At 40.8% G+C, this 16,631-nt stretch overlaps 1 protein-coding gene and 1 long non-coding RNA gene across 2 annotated transcripts in view; one reads left to right on the forward strand and one right to left on the reverse strand.

Annotated features, from left to right (window-relative positions):
• LOC145444515 (uncharacterized) overlaps positions 1–16,631 on the forward strand; it is a 414,279-nt gene that overhangs the window by 244,867 nt on the left and 152,781 nt on the right. The window lies entirely within an intron of this gene.
• LOC145444502 (uncharacterized) lies at positions 928–5,739 on the reverse strand. Its single transcript, XM_080322496.1, has 7 exons — positions 5,672–5,739; positions 4,823–4,971; positions 4,509–4,749; positions 4,372–4,446; positions 2,869–4,316; positions 2,402–2,490; positions 928–1,069 (listed from the first exon to the last, which is right to left on the reverse strand). Exons 2-5 carry the CDS (start codon positions 4,943–4,945, stop codon positions 4,246–4,248), a joined length of 510 nt encoding a protein of 169 aa, XP_080178622.1. The 5' UTR covers positions 4,946–4,971; positions 5,672–5,739; the 3' UTR covers positions 928–1,069; positions 2,402–2,490; positions 2,869–4,245.

Consider the following 16,631-nt stretch of genomic DNA (forward strand, 5'->3'; position numbering starts at 1 on the left):
ATAATGATGGATGAAATGTCGATCCGCAAACAGGTTTTTTGGGATGGAAAAAGATATCGAGGATATGTAGACATATGTACTGACTGCGAGGACGATGATTCTTTGCCACTTGCAAAAGATATATTAGTTTTTATGGCTGTTTGCGTCAATTCATCCTGGAAGATTCCGCTTGGATACTTTTTCATTAATGGTTTGACAGGATCGGAACGAGCAAATTTGGTTAGAATTTGCATGAACAAGCTCAACGAAACACGTGCAACTGTTGCTTCATTGACATGCGACGGGCCTTCCTGCCACTTCGCTACCCAGCAAACACAAAACTTATTAAAGATATTTTTCAAACATCTTCCATGAGTTCAAAAGATGTCCTTCAATGAAGTGCAAAATATATACATTTGTCGACAGAAATGGATATATATAAGATGTCCTGTAGGACATCCTCAAAGATATCCTGATAGACATCCTGATAAACATCCTCAAAGATATCCTGATGGAGATCCTCAAAGATATCCTGATAAACATCCTCAACGATATCCTATAAGATATTTTTTGTACAATTCGACCCTGTGTGACCCTGTACCCTGGTTGGCTAAACCTGCTATATGCTGCACTTTACACATGAACGAATACGAATCCTCAGTTTTACAAATCATGTATGGCTTTTTGTTCTGTATTGTACAAAAAAAAATGCACTGGACCAGACCTCGACGAAGACAGTTCAAAATACAAAAAAAATACACTTGACTAGACCTCGACGAAAAATTGGAATAAAAATGGATGAAGAATGAAGGTAAAATAATAGTCCCTGACATAACATACGTTAGCAAGAAGTAGGAAGCAAGAGGTAGGCTTTTTTGTTTAGAAGGAAAACTAATTGCCAATTTTAAAAATCAGCATGTATATGGCTTCTGTTCTGTATAAAATCAGTACAAAACATGAAAAAAAAACATGGATGAAGAAAATACGTTAGCAAGAATTGGGCCTTGATACAGAACTGTGCAATCACTTCAGCCAATACTTCTGCCTCCTCGATAACAGTCTTGCTCCTGTTTTCTCCTTTATCGTCGTCCTATAACATAAATGAATTGATTACTTTGATTGATTAGCAGTAGAGCAATAGTCATTATATGTGTTTGTTTGTTTGTGAGTAATGTGGGACGGTCATGTCTGGTCACATTCATCCAAGGATTCCGAACCGTCTTTAGGAAGTCACGACGAACTTGGTGGAGTGTGACAGCCAAGTCAAACTTTACCATCTACTTCGACGAAATTGTCGATTTAACTCTGCGCGCCAAATTTGGCCTAATTCCAACATATAGAAGCTAATAAACCAGGGGTTCTCAGCCATCTTTTGGCCGTGGCCCATTTTCGGGTTTGAAAATGTTCTTGAGACCCATCTCTTACCACAGAGTAGAGTCGTAGTCCTATTCAATGTGTGGTAATCGCCGACACCAATTTGCATATTTCTCTATTATAAGCACCTTTTTATCTTACTAATCATATTTAAATGTAGACCTACAGGGACAAAAAATCGCGCAAAGCACGACAAAAATCTACTTCAACAAACGACAAACAAAGTAATTTTGGGTTCAGTCGAGCTCCCCTAATTGGGTGTTTGAAGTGTGATGGCCCTGGAAGATCGTATAACTCATCGTTATCGTTCTGGGCCAGCTTCAAACATTTCTTTGGTGAACGGGATACTATAGCTAGCTGTAAAATGTACCTAATATATATACCAGCGAAGTTTCAAATCCCTAATTTTGTATCTCAATGATTTGACATCTACACGTTGGAATTGAGCCATATTTGCCATGCATCTTGTTCGCCACCGAAATAGCCGACCCAATGCTCCCTCTAATTTTGGACGAGTCTGCACACACTCACCAACTCACAGTAGTGCCTAACGACTAAAAAAAATGACATCACTTCAGATTTTTTCTGTGCGCAGAGACCAACTAAGCACTGTGCAATTGCGCACGTGCGCAGTGCAGCTTAGAGGGAACATGGGTCAGGCAATAGCAATCTGAGCCCCCCACGCGGTACGAATGCGACCAGTTGAGGATGAACTTGCTTCCCGTGTAGAAATGTGAATTGAAAGGAGTTTGAAATGAGTAACGAATTATTGGCAAAAAAGTTTGGGAGACATTGGTTCCGCCGCTAAATCTGAGCAAGTGTAACGAGATGATCAAAAATTTATGCAAGCAAGACCAATAGTTTTGACAAAATTAAATGACTATAATTTTTTTTTAAATTACATCACGTCGAAGTTTGGGAACCATTGGTATAGTGTTCTGAAGATGAATGGTAGCGGCCCTGGAGGTAGCAATGATTCACTTACTGTCAAATGATATGATAAAGAACGCAGCTGTCATACAGACGTCAGATTCATAAACAAAATTACCTTGCAAGCTCCAATAACAGTTAGAAATCGTCCCACTTTGGTTGTAATTGTGGTACTCTCGGCCGTAGGATTAGCCACTTTACATGCTCCTTTAAAGATAATATAAGTAGATCAGAGGCTGCATTACAAAACAATGCGGCAAATCGGAATCTCCGCCAGCGGTAACAATCTCTCTCGAATGTGATCACCCCATAGTGTCAAAATTGGTATTTCAAAACATTCCAGACTCAACACCGAGTTGCGCAATCAACGCACTTGTTTGTGATTTTGCCATGTCGGCAATGTCAGTAGAAGATGACTTCAAACGAGGGCTTATAAGGCTGTGTGGTCAGCAACGATTTGCAATTTAGCTGCGATGATCTTTTACAAGAAGGGAAAGCAAAATACTTTAACTCTGTAAAAATGCTCTCGAAGGCATTGTTATCGAGGGTTTTGTAATCTCGATTGTAATATCAGTAACAACTTACGTGTAATAGTCTTGTAAAGATTAAAATTTTGAAAACTTCATTTTTGTCCATTTTTGCTTCTTTGACCTTTTAGGCTGAACAATTGCCACACATCTTTTACAGCTATGCTTGTCATGATATTTCGGACCGTTGAAGCCAATTGTTCACCGTGAAGTCCTTTCAAAGCAGATACCTGTAGTACAAAATACAAATGGATCTGCCTTACGATAGTGGTGTGTACCAGAATGAAAAATAACTAGATCAGCCCAAAAAAATAAGTAGGGTTTCGATATTATTCGAATTCACTAATATAGCATCAATTCATCATGGTAAAGTACATGCATAAATGACGATTATACCCCCAAACCCCCCTCTGGCTACGCGCCTGCATAAACATCAAATAACTTGATGGAACGTTGATCTTGACGAGAGGTTAGATCAGGGTGGGCAACTTCTCCAGTCGGCAGGCCGGATATAGGAAAATCAAGTACTTGGGCACCGGATTGCTGAATTGATGCATTATTCGTCCATTTATCCTCAAGGAATATATCGTATTCAATGAATGTATTTTAACGACAGCAATGTCACTTCAAAGCCATTTCTCGCCGATAATGGCGAATACAATGTGGATTTGAGAATAACATTGTCATGTAGGCAATCTCGATACTGAATTCATGCGGCATGCGTCCTCTACCAAATTCGAAAAGTGGCCTGCTACCCATTTTGAGTTGGCGCCCCTGGCATAAGCGGTGCCTTACAAAAACCTAGAAGTGTTCCGTGCTACAAGTCGGCGGTTACGGAATCAAAAATAGGAAATATCAGCCTGCTGACCATTGTAGTCGACAAAAATCATGATTACCACAGACCACATTAGGTTTGATTGCATCGTCAATGCCGATAATGCGATTCTTCTCGCTTCAACGAACTTATGCGTAAGCTCCACTCTCGCAACGCTGCACATACACGTATAATATAATAACATAGTCACTAAAATTTGACGTAGTAAGGAATTGGTGGGGAATCTCGGCAAACTGGGGTGGGGCATTATCATGTAGGACAGAAAACTGTCGGCGGGCCGGACAAAATCACTTCGCGGGCCGTATGCTGCCTGCCCCTGGGTTAGATACTCCGGCTAAGTTTGCTCTAATCGACAAAATCATACCAGTTCAGATTTTTCGCAATCGCCGTCAGTCAAGTTCTTTTCCAGTTGTTCCAGCTGAGATACGGTTTGACAGGGGTTTTCCATAAGATCTTCAAGCAAGATTGGGGCTGTTGTACTTGTGTTTATTTTTTGAGTCGTTGATGATGTGACCTTTAATTAGATCCATCATCTGGTTCATCTGCTTGGAGCTGAGGTCCATCATCTGTTTCATCTGCAACTTGATGTCTTTGATGTCTTTACGCATCAGAGAAATATATAGAGTGGTCACTGTGTGCAGATGTTGGAGTTGATGAAGAACATGGAGGAGCTAAAAAATTATTTGAATTCAAGAAAACTGGATTGATCATATGCGACAAACTTACCATTACTTTGTGATAGGCCTTGTTGTTGACAGTCAGAATTTTGCAGTTCAACATTGCTTACAAATGAAGGATCGTCTGGAAAATAGAGCGACTCTATTGCTTAAATTCGAGAATGAATCAAAGTGTTAGGAGCTTACTGCATTGGTTGATTCCCTGCAACTGGCCGCTACATTCAATGTTGGGATCATGCTGTTCTTGAACACTCTCCTCACTTGATGATGGCAAACTTGCATTTGAAGCATCATTAACAAGAGCACTCTTGCTTGTCACACTTTCATCGCCAGAATCAGGAGGTGACCGCACTCTTGGAGTTGGTATAGGCATGCCTTGTGTCTGAATACTTGGATTACGTTTTTTTCTTTGAAGGAACAGCATCATCTACAAAGTATGAAAGTTATACATGTCACTTCTGCGTATAACATATTAGGCAGAATAACAGTGTAGGCTATACCTTGATTATCAGATGACATGGACTTGTCAAAAAATCTTTTGGCGGCTGACGTTTTCGATTAGGCCGTTGTAGGTCCTTATCTGAAGCGGAGGGCAAGCTACTATTGTCTGCAACTGCCCTCATATCACGAAAGGCCTTGATCCATAAATCTAAAACAGATGGATAATATAGATGGTAAGTTTCCAGATTTATCAAACTACTGGATTTGTAAACAGCGCAACTAGATCTAGAATTACTCAAATTTGAAAACTCGCACAAACTTGAAAAAAACGATATTGTATCGCACACGCAAACATAGAACTGCTAATGAAATACTCTACGCAAGTAACTGTATATATAGCTTAGTGGTTCCCAACCTTTTTCGGTGTCAGGGCCAAATTTAGAATTTCAGAGTATATAGTTGGGGCCGCACGAATTCGTGACTGCTTTAGATCAATAAAAAGTTCACAAAATAGAGTAAAATCGAGGAGAACTGCTGCTGGGTTTTGCCTCAGCGTATTCAACCGTGAGTCACGTGTTGTACATGTACATCTATTCGTAGATTAATTATCAATACCTATATACAGTAGTGACATAACGTTAGCACTCTACTCAGAACTTTTCTGCAATCCTAATTAACAACTCCAGACTCCAAGCTAAGCAAGAGAATTTTATAAATATAAATTTTATTTTATATCATAAATCGATTTCTTTAAAATTTTGTGGGGGACGCAAGACGGCTAGCTCGAGGCCGCGGTTGGGAATCACTGGTATAGCTACATGCTACAGTCTCATTTTTGTCATGATTCAAGTCATCCCAACACTGGTACTGAGTAACGGTAAACCTTCACAAATTATGAGTTGACTTACCGGATGAGAATTTGATACGTATTTTGTACAGAGTCCAATTGCGCGTGTCATATTTCACTTGATGATGATGAAACCATAGTGTCCTATATGGTGTCGACACAAGCAAATCGCACGGTTCAATGAAATTGTATCACGTCACAGTTTCCATTTGGCTACAGGCAATTTGACGGTGATTTTTGACCGACTTGCCGAGCATCAAATTTGATAAAACGGGTATCAATCGAAAGCCGCCGCCGTACTGATTACGAAAATATAAATTTTATTCCGCTCGCGGCCCTGGAACCCCCACAATCAGCCTCTAATTTTTCATTGTTATGGAGATTGGCATTGGGACGCAACAATGCTGTCTGGCGAAACGACAGACGCAACAATACTGTCTGGCTCCCTTTTTCTCGAGCACCTGTCTCGTTTCGCTAGACAGCATTGTTGCGTCCCAATGCCAATCTCCATAACAATGAAAAATTAGAGGCTGATTGTGGGGGTTCCAGGGCCGCGAGCGGAATAAAATTTATATTTTCGTAATCAGTACGGCGGCAGCTTTCGATTGATACCCGTTTTATCAAATTTGATGCTCGGCAAGTCGGTCAAAAATCACCGTCAAATTGCCTGTAGCCAAATGGAAACTGTGACGTGATACAATTTCATTGAACCGTGCGATTTGCTTGTGTCGACACCATATAGGACACTATGATGAAACGATCCGTCCCGTCAAATCGGCGGTTCTAGCTCGCTTGAACCGTAGCCACTCTTTCTGGTACTGCCTACGTCTGTGCTTGCCCCGTCTTATTTTATATCTGGGCATTACCACGTTGTAGCTGAGCTACCACTACACTAATATAGACAAAAGTACAAGAACATTCGATCACAATGAATGATTTTAGTGACCACCATCTGATGATATTATATAATCCAGCACTGTCACAATACGGCCGTAAACCAAACTTTACGCTGATTGGTCGAGAGACAATGGCCATGGATACGACGCAGCAACGGAGGACGCTGCATTTACTTCAACATATAGTCGGCACTACGATGTATTCCTATAGCCGTGTAGACTGTATAAAAACGACAAGATTACAGTTAAATGTTTATTTCTTCATCAATAATGAAATTAGGAAAGGAAATAAAATATTTAATAACATATACTGAAATATAATGCCGAAATACTACTGTGTTTATGAATGCAGTGCCACCAATGGCAATGAACTGGGGAAGAACAGATCTTTCCATTCATTTTCTTCCAACGCAAAGGACAGAAAGGCTTGGAAAGGCAGAGTATAAGAAGGCAGGACTATTTGTGGCATACATTTGGGCCTGAATTTGATGCCAATAAGAGTGATTTACTTGTAATTATCTAGCAGCAGTCAAATAAAAACTCCTTTCCCGTGATTTCTGCCCAAGTTCAAATTTCATGAACTCATTGCATGTGCTGTTACGATACCTCAAGCACACCAGTGCAGATGAGGTCTGCTCAGCCATAATCACTCTATCATGTGAAGCACCCAGATATCCATATGGTAAAAGAACATGACCAATATTTGCTACATTCACATGCGTGATGCTTAGTAGTCTTGAATGGCGCTTTCTTCGTGCAATAACCCCCACAATATTGAATACCTGTTCATACTGTACTGTCATTGAATTGATTTGAAAAGAGATGTTGCATATGGAGTACCTGCTGTCTTGTTCTCCTCAAAGCAGTCCAAAACCCTACCAAAATTGCTACTTGTGAGTCGAAGAGCCCTATGTATTTACTAGGGATGGTGTGAACCTCCGAAAGGTTCTGGTTCGTGTGAACGCGAACCTTTTTGAAAGGTTCTGTGTGAACGCGAATGTGAACCTCATGACATCACGTGACGTCATATTGCTAATTCCAACCCTACATTTCAGTGTAGTGATATTTATTATGTACTTGTACATGATGCCTAGCAACGACTCGGGCCACATAATGCCACAATGCTGAAGTACATACTGACTTTTTAAACGTTGCCAAATGTATCAACTGGAGCAATCTAATGATATAATAATCGCATAAAATGAATATCTTCCGTCGCTTTGCCAACAGTTTCAACGAGGACTAGGAAGGGAATATAAGCTTACGCCTCAACGGTCTAGGCCAGACCGGACAATGTATTCGGCGTCGAGTATTGCTACGTTGATATTGGAAGAGTGTGACACGGGTTTTACCCAATTAACAAGTTGTACAGCTGTAGCCAACACCAGAATCGCACGCATTTGGTTTTTATGATAGCGCATAAACACATTAAATCGAGATGGATCCCGTACGCTTGCTAGATTTTTTGCATCAGACAACGATATCAATATTCACAAAAAGAAAGCTGGATATTTCGAGCAAACTTTTGTAACAAAGCAGGTAAAATTTTGAGATTGTCAAGGTGCATGCTCGTTTAGTGTTGATTTTTTATGCTGCCAGCGCCATGCACAGAGTGGCCCGCAGTTTAAATGCAATAAATTTCTACTAAACATGTTCTAATGACGTGAAAATTGTAATATATGAAAAAGGTTCACAGTGCAGAACCTACCAAGGTTCGTTTGTGAACTTGAACCTCTAAATTTCCGGGGTTCACACATAGAACGCGAACGTGAACCTCACGTTCACACCATCCCTAGTATTTACCCCATTCTGCACATCCTCTCTGTTCTGATGTTCTGTGGGCTTAGGTAGCTAATCTGCCTATGACTGACTTCGTTGGCTTCTAACCCTAAGATTCCGGTGATGGATTTGAAGATTCCATTTCAAGGCTACACGATGACGATTCGAGATCAGGATCACCAGATGACAATGTAAGATTTGCATGTGCAGCATCCATAACATTGCAGGAAGACAGTTGACACGGCATGGAGTTCAGGGTCCGCCTCTTTGCAATGCGCATATCTTCTGCTTCACCAAGGAGATTGCGACTGGGAATCGCACCTCTCTTTAGACGTGACTGTATTGGTATATCTATAATGCACTAGCAGCAAAATCTTCCTTGCAAAATTGGTAGGAGCAAATTATTATTATTATTATTATTGTACACAACAGTGGTGCTTTTAGCCTGTTTAAGGCTTTGTGCTCCACGACATGACAGTATTCGAACTGATCAATGCATTTATTCTTGTCTTTGACATTCTGTCCACTCTCTCATGCATCGGCTCGCGATTCATCGGCTCTTTAGCTGCCGACTTGTAGCTCGCCTCACTGTGATTTCTGGGCTTTTTAAGTCAGTGCAACTGCAGTGAGGTCGGCGATGAGGAGTAAATGAAGCTTGTGGAAGTAGGCTTGAAATCCTGCCTTCTTACTCTGCATTCCCAAGCCTTCCTGACCTTTGCGTTGGAAGGAAATGAATGGAAAAATCTGTTCTTCCCCAGTTCATTGCCATTGGTGGCACTGCATTCATAAACACAGTAGTATTTCGGCATTATATTTCAGTATATGTTATTAAATATTTTATTTCCTTTCCTAATTTCATTATTGATGAAGAAATAAACATTTAACTGTAATCTTGTCGTTTTTATACAGTCTACACGTCTATAGGAATACGTCGTAGTGCCGACTATATGTTGAAGTAAATGCAGCGTCCTCCGTTGCTGCGTCGTATCCATGGCCATTGTCTCTCGACCAATCAGCGTAAAGTTTGGTTTACGGCCGTATAGCTTATATGATATTCGCAAAAGTGCAAACCAAGTTCTATACTTTGTGACATTATACCATACACTATATACCAGTGGCGGTTCGTGACAATATCGGGTGGTGGGGCAAGGGCTGCAAGCGACTTTTTATTAAGATGACGTCACAATGGCATTTCCAACGTAAACAAGTAACTTAATGATGGTACGGTAACATGAATTTGCCGGCAACAGTGATTTTAACGTATGTGCCACGAGAGGTCCGCCGGTGAGCTGTGACTTGGAGTGTGGTAACTGCGTAAACGGCGTACGGAACAAAGATTCAATACGGTTCATGTTCGCACTAGACCTGGAAATGACTATAACTCGAGAGATAACGTAAGCCTAACTGGAAGGGTCAACGAGTTCGGACAGATACGCAATTGTTATCTCATAGATTGGGCCTGTCATATTGATTCCAAAACATCATTCTGAAGAACTAAGAATAGCAGCCTGCGAAATTCGGTCTCGGTACAGCATAGGAGATTTTGGCCTTGAAACTGGAGACTGTAACACGACACATACGGCTTTATTACTGTCTATAGGTCTGCTGCGAAATCGCCTTTGGAAAATATATTACCGAATAAATGCGTGGATGAAAGCTTTAAACTTAGTGCACTGTACACTACATCGTCGAGCAGTGGTTTCATGGCCCTTTTCGGTATGGTACACTGTCAAAATTAATGCGAACAGACCAACACCGAATTTTGCGCAAAATTTACTGAGGAATAGGCTGATCAAGTGATCAGCTGTTAGCCGCCATCGAAAACGAAATAGCTATCGCGCTTGACAGCAGGGGTTGTGAGCAAATGGCTTGAAGGCCACAATTTCACGGTGAAATTGACATTGGAGAATATAATATCAAAGTAAATATTTGAATGCAAACTGATAATGATATCATCATCTCAGTTAACGTTACCGCAGATACACCGGCTTTTGCGTGAAATCCGCAATGCGTTGTATGATAAAGTGTCAGATCGGAGCACATCTCCACCATACTCGACCTTGATAACAAAATTACTGCCCTAATCACAAAGCGTCAACCTTGAGACTTGGCACAGCGTTCGATACTAACATTAAGACTTACCGTGCCAAATTTCATAACCGATCTCAGTATTGAACATCGTCAAAATCAATGGATACCAATACCGGCTTTTGAGTAAAATCTGTTTGCGATACATGACGGATCAGCACACACTCAACTTCGGAAACGGAATTACTACCATAAACTTCAAGTGGAAACCCTGAAATTTGGGGCAGTGTTAAATACTACCATCACGACATGACATACCAAATTTCAAGAGTTTTCATGGTGTGAAACACCATCAAAATCGACCTATACCAGCAAAGGTCGACTAAACGCATATTACGGTAATCGAGTTCAGATATAGATACGATTGTTACATCACACCTTAAGGGCGACCAGGCATATTTGCCCCGGTTGCTCGGCCATTTTACGAATAGGAGAGAGTAATTCACCGTTTCTTTATTGTGCGCGGCTTTGACAGAATAGACAGTGAAAGCTTGTTATGAGCGCTACCGGGGCATGCCCCGGCTAGGCATTCGCAAAGCGAAAACACGAAGAGAATTCGATTTTCGCAGACTTCGCTATATATGGGCATTTACAAGCGAAAGGACAAGAAGAATACGATTTTCGCTGTGATTTCGGTATATATAGATTGGTGTGCGTCTATAAATGATAAAGAATTGTTATTGAACAGAATATTAGGTGGGGCAATGCCCCAGTTGCCCTATAGGACGAGCCGCCACTGCTATATACCTATATTTCGTATCAAGCATACGTAAATTATTATCTACAGTTCAGTTTTCAGTAATCCTCTGAAGGAATATGGTTGGTTGAGCCTTAATTTACCACGATTAATTCCTGAACGCAACTAAACCTAACATACGACTGCGTAGCTGTAAGCCTCCATTACGAGAGCGCTTTGTCTGCCAGTATTTCGCGCCGAAACTTATGTGAACTCGCAAGGGAGAAATGGCCTCTCGTTTACACTCCGGATCAGAAACCGGAGTCGTAGCAGGATTTCAGCCGGACTGGATGCGGATTCTGAATTTATTTCGACAGTCGGATTTTGGCAACATTTTTAATTATAATCTTAAATACGATATCATGATTTTGGCAGAAGTTTTTTGGACGCAGAACCGGAAATTCTCCAGCCTTTTCCTTCCAAAATTTGGGAACCGACCAATTCCAATCAAATACAACCCAACCACCGAAAGCAGCGGAGGTGGCGGAGCGCGAGGATGCGGGCTAATATGATATTTAATTTTAGTCTGCAAAATTGCAAGAAAGAGCGTGACACTAGGTGGAACATACGGTAGTGACACAGGTGATTAATCGCCCCATGAGAGTAAAAGTTCAATATAATCTACTGTACATCTATAAACACCACTCTACCATAATAGGAAGCAATAATCGAATTTGATATTCCTAACAAATATATTTTCAGCATTCGACAAAATTTGGCCAAGAAAAGTTGTGGTTCAGCACAAGGTATGCACATAGCAATTTACAACGTAGCTACGTTGCAAATTGCTATGGTATGCACAGGATATGATTTGGACTTGACTGGACAAGAACAAGATATATTTAAGCCGTGCTTCAGCACAAGGTATGGACAAGATATGATTTGGACTTGACTGGACAAGAACAAGATATATTGATGTCGTGCTTCAGCACACAAGGTAAGGACAAGATATGCTTTGGACTTGACTGGACAAGAAAAAGATATAGTTAATTCGTGCTTCAGCACAAGGTATGGACAAGATACGATTTGGACTTGACTGGACAAGAACAAGATATATTTAAGTCGTGCTTCAGCACAAGGTTTGCACAAAGATATGATTTGAACATGACTGGAGATGAAAAAGATATATTTAAGTCGTGCTTCAGCACAAAGCATGCACAAGATATGATTTGAACCTGACTGGACAAGAAAAAGATATCCTGACAGGTTCAAAAGACATCTAGTGTTTGCTGGGTATTTGACCGTGTGAAATTCCAATACTTGCTACAGATATTATCTAAATAGTGAGTTCTGTAGAAGCCAAAACCCAATCGGACGGATTTGGTTTTTATGATACAATAACCATATCAAATGATGATAGATCCCACATGCCTGCTAGATTATTTACATTAGACAACCATGCATTCTTTATAGTTTATACCAGGGGTTCTCAACTTTCCTTGCGTAACGGGCCGCATTTTAACAGCAAAAAGCGCTGCGGGACGCAGAACATTATTACCGTATATTTGTGGACTATACCATTATATTTAGGCTAATATAGCCTATTTACCAGTCGTGTATGGGCATTTTGTTTGTATGCATTCTACAGCATAATGGACAGCGTTCGTAAGCTTTCAGTTGCTGTTTCTAGTGAGATTGTTGCGTAAATCCCTTCATGAAGCGTGCATTGCATTCGTTCCCAAGTCGGTATGTGCACCTTCAAACCCTTGCACCAGAGAAGTGAACTCTCTGTTTCAATGCGTGAGCGAGCAAGTATAAAACTACGGTAACTTTTTCTTTACAGAGGCCATTGTCACTTTAGGCTCTCAGTGATATGAGAAGAAGTCTCGCGTCCGGGGTAATTTCTGAGCAAACCAATCAACCATTCTCCTTTCCGTCCATGGCTGATGCCCTGCACCAATAGTTACAGAAGTCAGCTTTGTTAAGTTGATGTGGTTTGCTAGTCCCATCTCCCCACGTTTGCCCAGCCAGCATTACTACCACTCTGATAGAATACCCCAATACAATTAGCGTTGCAATATCCGTAGATTTTGTCCAATGCTAGCTTAAAGTAGTCTACGGGGCAACGTGTTTCAAAACATGCGACAAAAGATTAACTGACATTGCTGTTACCTTTCTTGTCACGGTTGAATCAGACAACTGCAGCTTCGAAATTTGTTAGATGAAGTTGTCCTCGCTGCCAAACTCCGGAAACAGCGGAGATTCGCACAGTATAGTAACGTTTTGTTGGAGAAACACCTTTTCTAACAGATTTCATGGGTTTAGCGATATACCAAGCAATTTTGAATCATGCGTTTTTAACGTCGTCGGCAATCTCAACAATGCCTCAAAATATGGATTGCTCAGCCTGAGACCTAGCTAGCAACGCTTTTTTCTAAGATCAGGTGATATGTGTAACTCGAGATGGACTGTCCGAAGACCTATTCAGAACAATAAGAATCTAAACTCAACCATATATCAAGAAACCAGAAAACATTGAAGAATGAGAATAAATCAAACGAAACAGAGACGGAGCGATAAGAGAGCTTTAGTGGCTAAATTGATACCGTATGCAACAATACTGTGCCGGTAGTAATTGCGTTCATATTGAAAGATCTCGCGGGCCACAGAAAAAGCGTCTGCGGGCCGCATGCGGCCCGCGTGCCGCGGGTTGAGAACCCCTGGTTTATACTATCAATTTGCTGATGTCGATCATACCGATATTTCGGGCCAAAATCACAGCAGAGAGTCCCTATTCACAAACGGTAAACCGAGTATTTTGAGAAAACTTTTCTAACAAGATCAATAAAGACAAAAGATGCTATATAATTAGGCGAAAATTCTAATAAATAAAAAACGGTTTATATTGCATATCAATGAATCTATTTGTGGTGATCCGCAAGTAGGCAATAATTACTTTCATCTGATTAGTTACGTTGTACAGTACAGTGTCGCCTTATCGTTACCGTGTCTTTCTATTCTCTTCTGTTCTGCTGTCAGTTGTGTTCTATGTTGCTCAAAGCCACATTGTTTGCATTTGCTTTAATAAAGCTTCAGATAGCTATTCAACGCAATAGTCAGTTTACGACAATTTAAGCAACATAGAATTATGGAAGAAAGGATTCTGAAACCAGACAAGCTCGATATCAGTCCGGAGTCCGCCTCTGCTGAAAAACAGTATAAGCATTGGAAGAAGACCTTCGATAATTTTCTTTCATCATTTGATCAAGATACACAGATCGACAAGCTGAAGATCTCTAACGAATTTCGTGTCGTCGTCTGTCTATTCCTATTTTGAAGAAAGTTCGACTTACGATACCGCAATAGAACTTCTCGACAAAATTTATATCAAGCAAAAGAACGAAATCTTCGTCCGCCACATGCTAGTAACCCGTATTCAGAAGCCCGAAGAAACGATCGAGGAATTTTCCCGCGCCTTGGCAGATCTAGCGAAAGATTGCACATTCAAGACTCTCTCGGCGGAAGATCATCGCAAGGAGTCCATCCGCGACGCTTTCGTTACTGGTCTCCGATCAAACGTTATCAGACAGAGATTATTAGAAAGTGACGGGGCTGTAACCCTCGAAATGGCGATCTCAAAAGCCCACTCATTAGAATTCGCCGAGAGAAGCTCTAGCATCTATTGCAGCACTCCATGTTCTGTTCATCTGTCGGCGTTGAACCGCTGGAAAAATCTTTGAATCCTGAAGTCGAACTATCATCCGCAGAAACTCACAGTCGACTCAACGTAATGAGCAAAACAATCAAACCTGATCGGAAGTGCTTTTTTTGCGGTAAGTCATTCCACTCCCGATATAAATGTCCAGCGAAACGGAGCGAGTGTGGCTATTGTGGAGTCCTAGGTCATTATGAAGTGATGATATGATGATGATATCGTACACAAACCGGGGGCACTGTGTGTTTCGGCTGATATGTTTTCGCGGACCACATCTTCGTATTGCGCATCGATTTCTCCCTGTGAGTTGGGTTCTAATCTAAATCGCATACACGACACTCTGGGTCATCCAGGAGTCACAAGGCTGCATCATATCGTTCGTTCGAAAAATCTCTCGTTCTCCCTAAATGACGTCCGCGAGACCTGCGCTCGTTGCCGCATTTGTGCTCAAATCAAACCAAATTTTTACAAATGCGATCTGCAAGTGCTTGTGAAAGCAATGAAACCTTGGGAAAGAATCAACGTAGACTTCAAAGGGCCTTTGAAATCTAACAAATCCCCTTTCATGTTCGTTGTTATATACGAGTATAGTCGTTTTCTAACAAGATCAATAAAGACAAAAGATGCTATATAATTAGGCGAAAATTCTAATTAATAAAAAACGGTTTATAGTGCATATCAATGAATCTATTTGTGGTGATCCGCAATTAGGCAATAATTACTTTCATCTGATTAGTTACGTTGTACAGTACAGTGTCGCCTTATCGTTACCGTGTCATTTTATTCTCTTCTGTTCTGCACTGCTGTCAGTTGTGTTCTATGTTGCTTAAAGCCACATTGGTTGCCTTTGCTTTAATAAAGCTTCAGTTAGTTATACAATGAAATAGTCAGTTTACGACACTATTATATCGATGAAAACTATTTTTTACTGCAAGAAAGTCAATATAATGCGGAGAATCTGGAGGATGAGTTTTGATGCATTATAATCGTGCAAACTTGTATATTGTGGCAGTTTGGAGTTACCGGTACCGACGGAAATATATTTTAGAAATCACCTAAGATTTATTAAAATCATTGATGCAGCCGTTTTGGACGCGTATTGCTAGAGGAAATTCTGTGTTCATGGAAAAGTCACGGGCACGATTGTGACATTCACGACATTCGAGAAGTCGCTAATGATAGAGCTCAGCCAGTCTGTACTATACATTATCTTTTACCGTATAGCTACATCAAGGATGGGCAAACTTGCTTCATGGGCGAGCCGAATATCGAAAATATTGATTTTAAGCCGCCTCACAACATCTAAAAATACGAATTCATTACGTCACAAAAATATAGGCTATCGAATGAAGTTTATCATTGTGTGGTAAATGGTGATACGGTGCGTCTCTCCACCTGGGGTCCAAGCTGATTGAAATCTTGAAGGTTCGAAGTTATGTTACATGCGACAAATACAAGAATTGAGAAGTAAAGCTGAGCAAATTAAATCAGTAACCAGAGGTTATTATTCCAGTTTGTCGGAAGCTTGGTAATATAATTGAATTGCGGGTGACTGCCAGTAAAACTATCGATGCCTGGCTATCCTCACGCGTGCCACAGGATCTGAGTGGAAATGCGTTTGGCTTCCGTGGTTAGCTTCATCGAAAATGCGGAAGTGTACAGAGTTTATCAGACAAATCATATGAAATAGTATCGACGCGCAGTCTGACATTTCTGTTACGTCGTAAATCATAACGACCTCCCTTTATACTCTCGTCTGAATACGCGCTATTTCTCGTAATCACGAAGGAACGATATTCTGACCGGAGGAATACGGCAACTTTATGCAGGGCTTGGTAATCTATAAGTGGGATACGCTTTACATAAA

The sequence above is a fragment of the Botryllus schlosseri genome, chromosome 8, assembly GCF_051294905.1.
Source record: "Botryllus schlosseri isolate E-star chromosome 8, Bs_hap1, whole genome shotgun sequence".
In the NCBI taxonomy this organism is placed as follows: domain Eukaryota; kingdom Metazoa; phylum Chordata; class Ascidiacea; order Stolidobranchia; family Styelidae; genus Botryllus; species Botryllus schlosseri.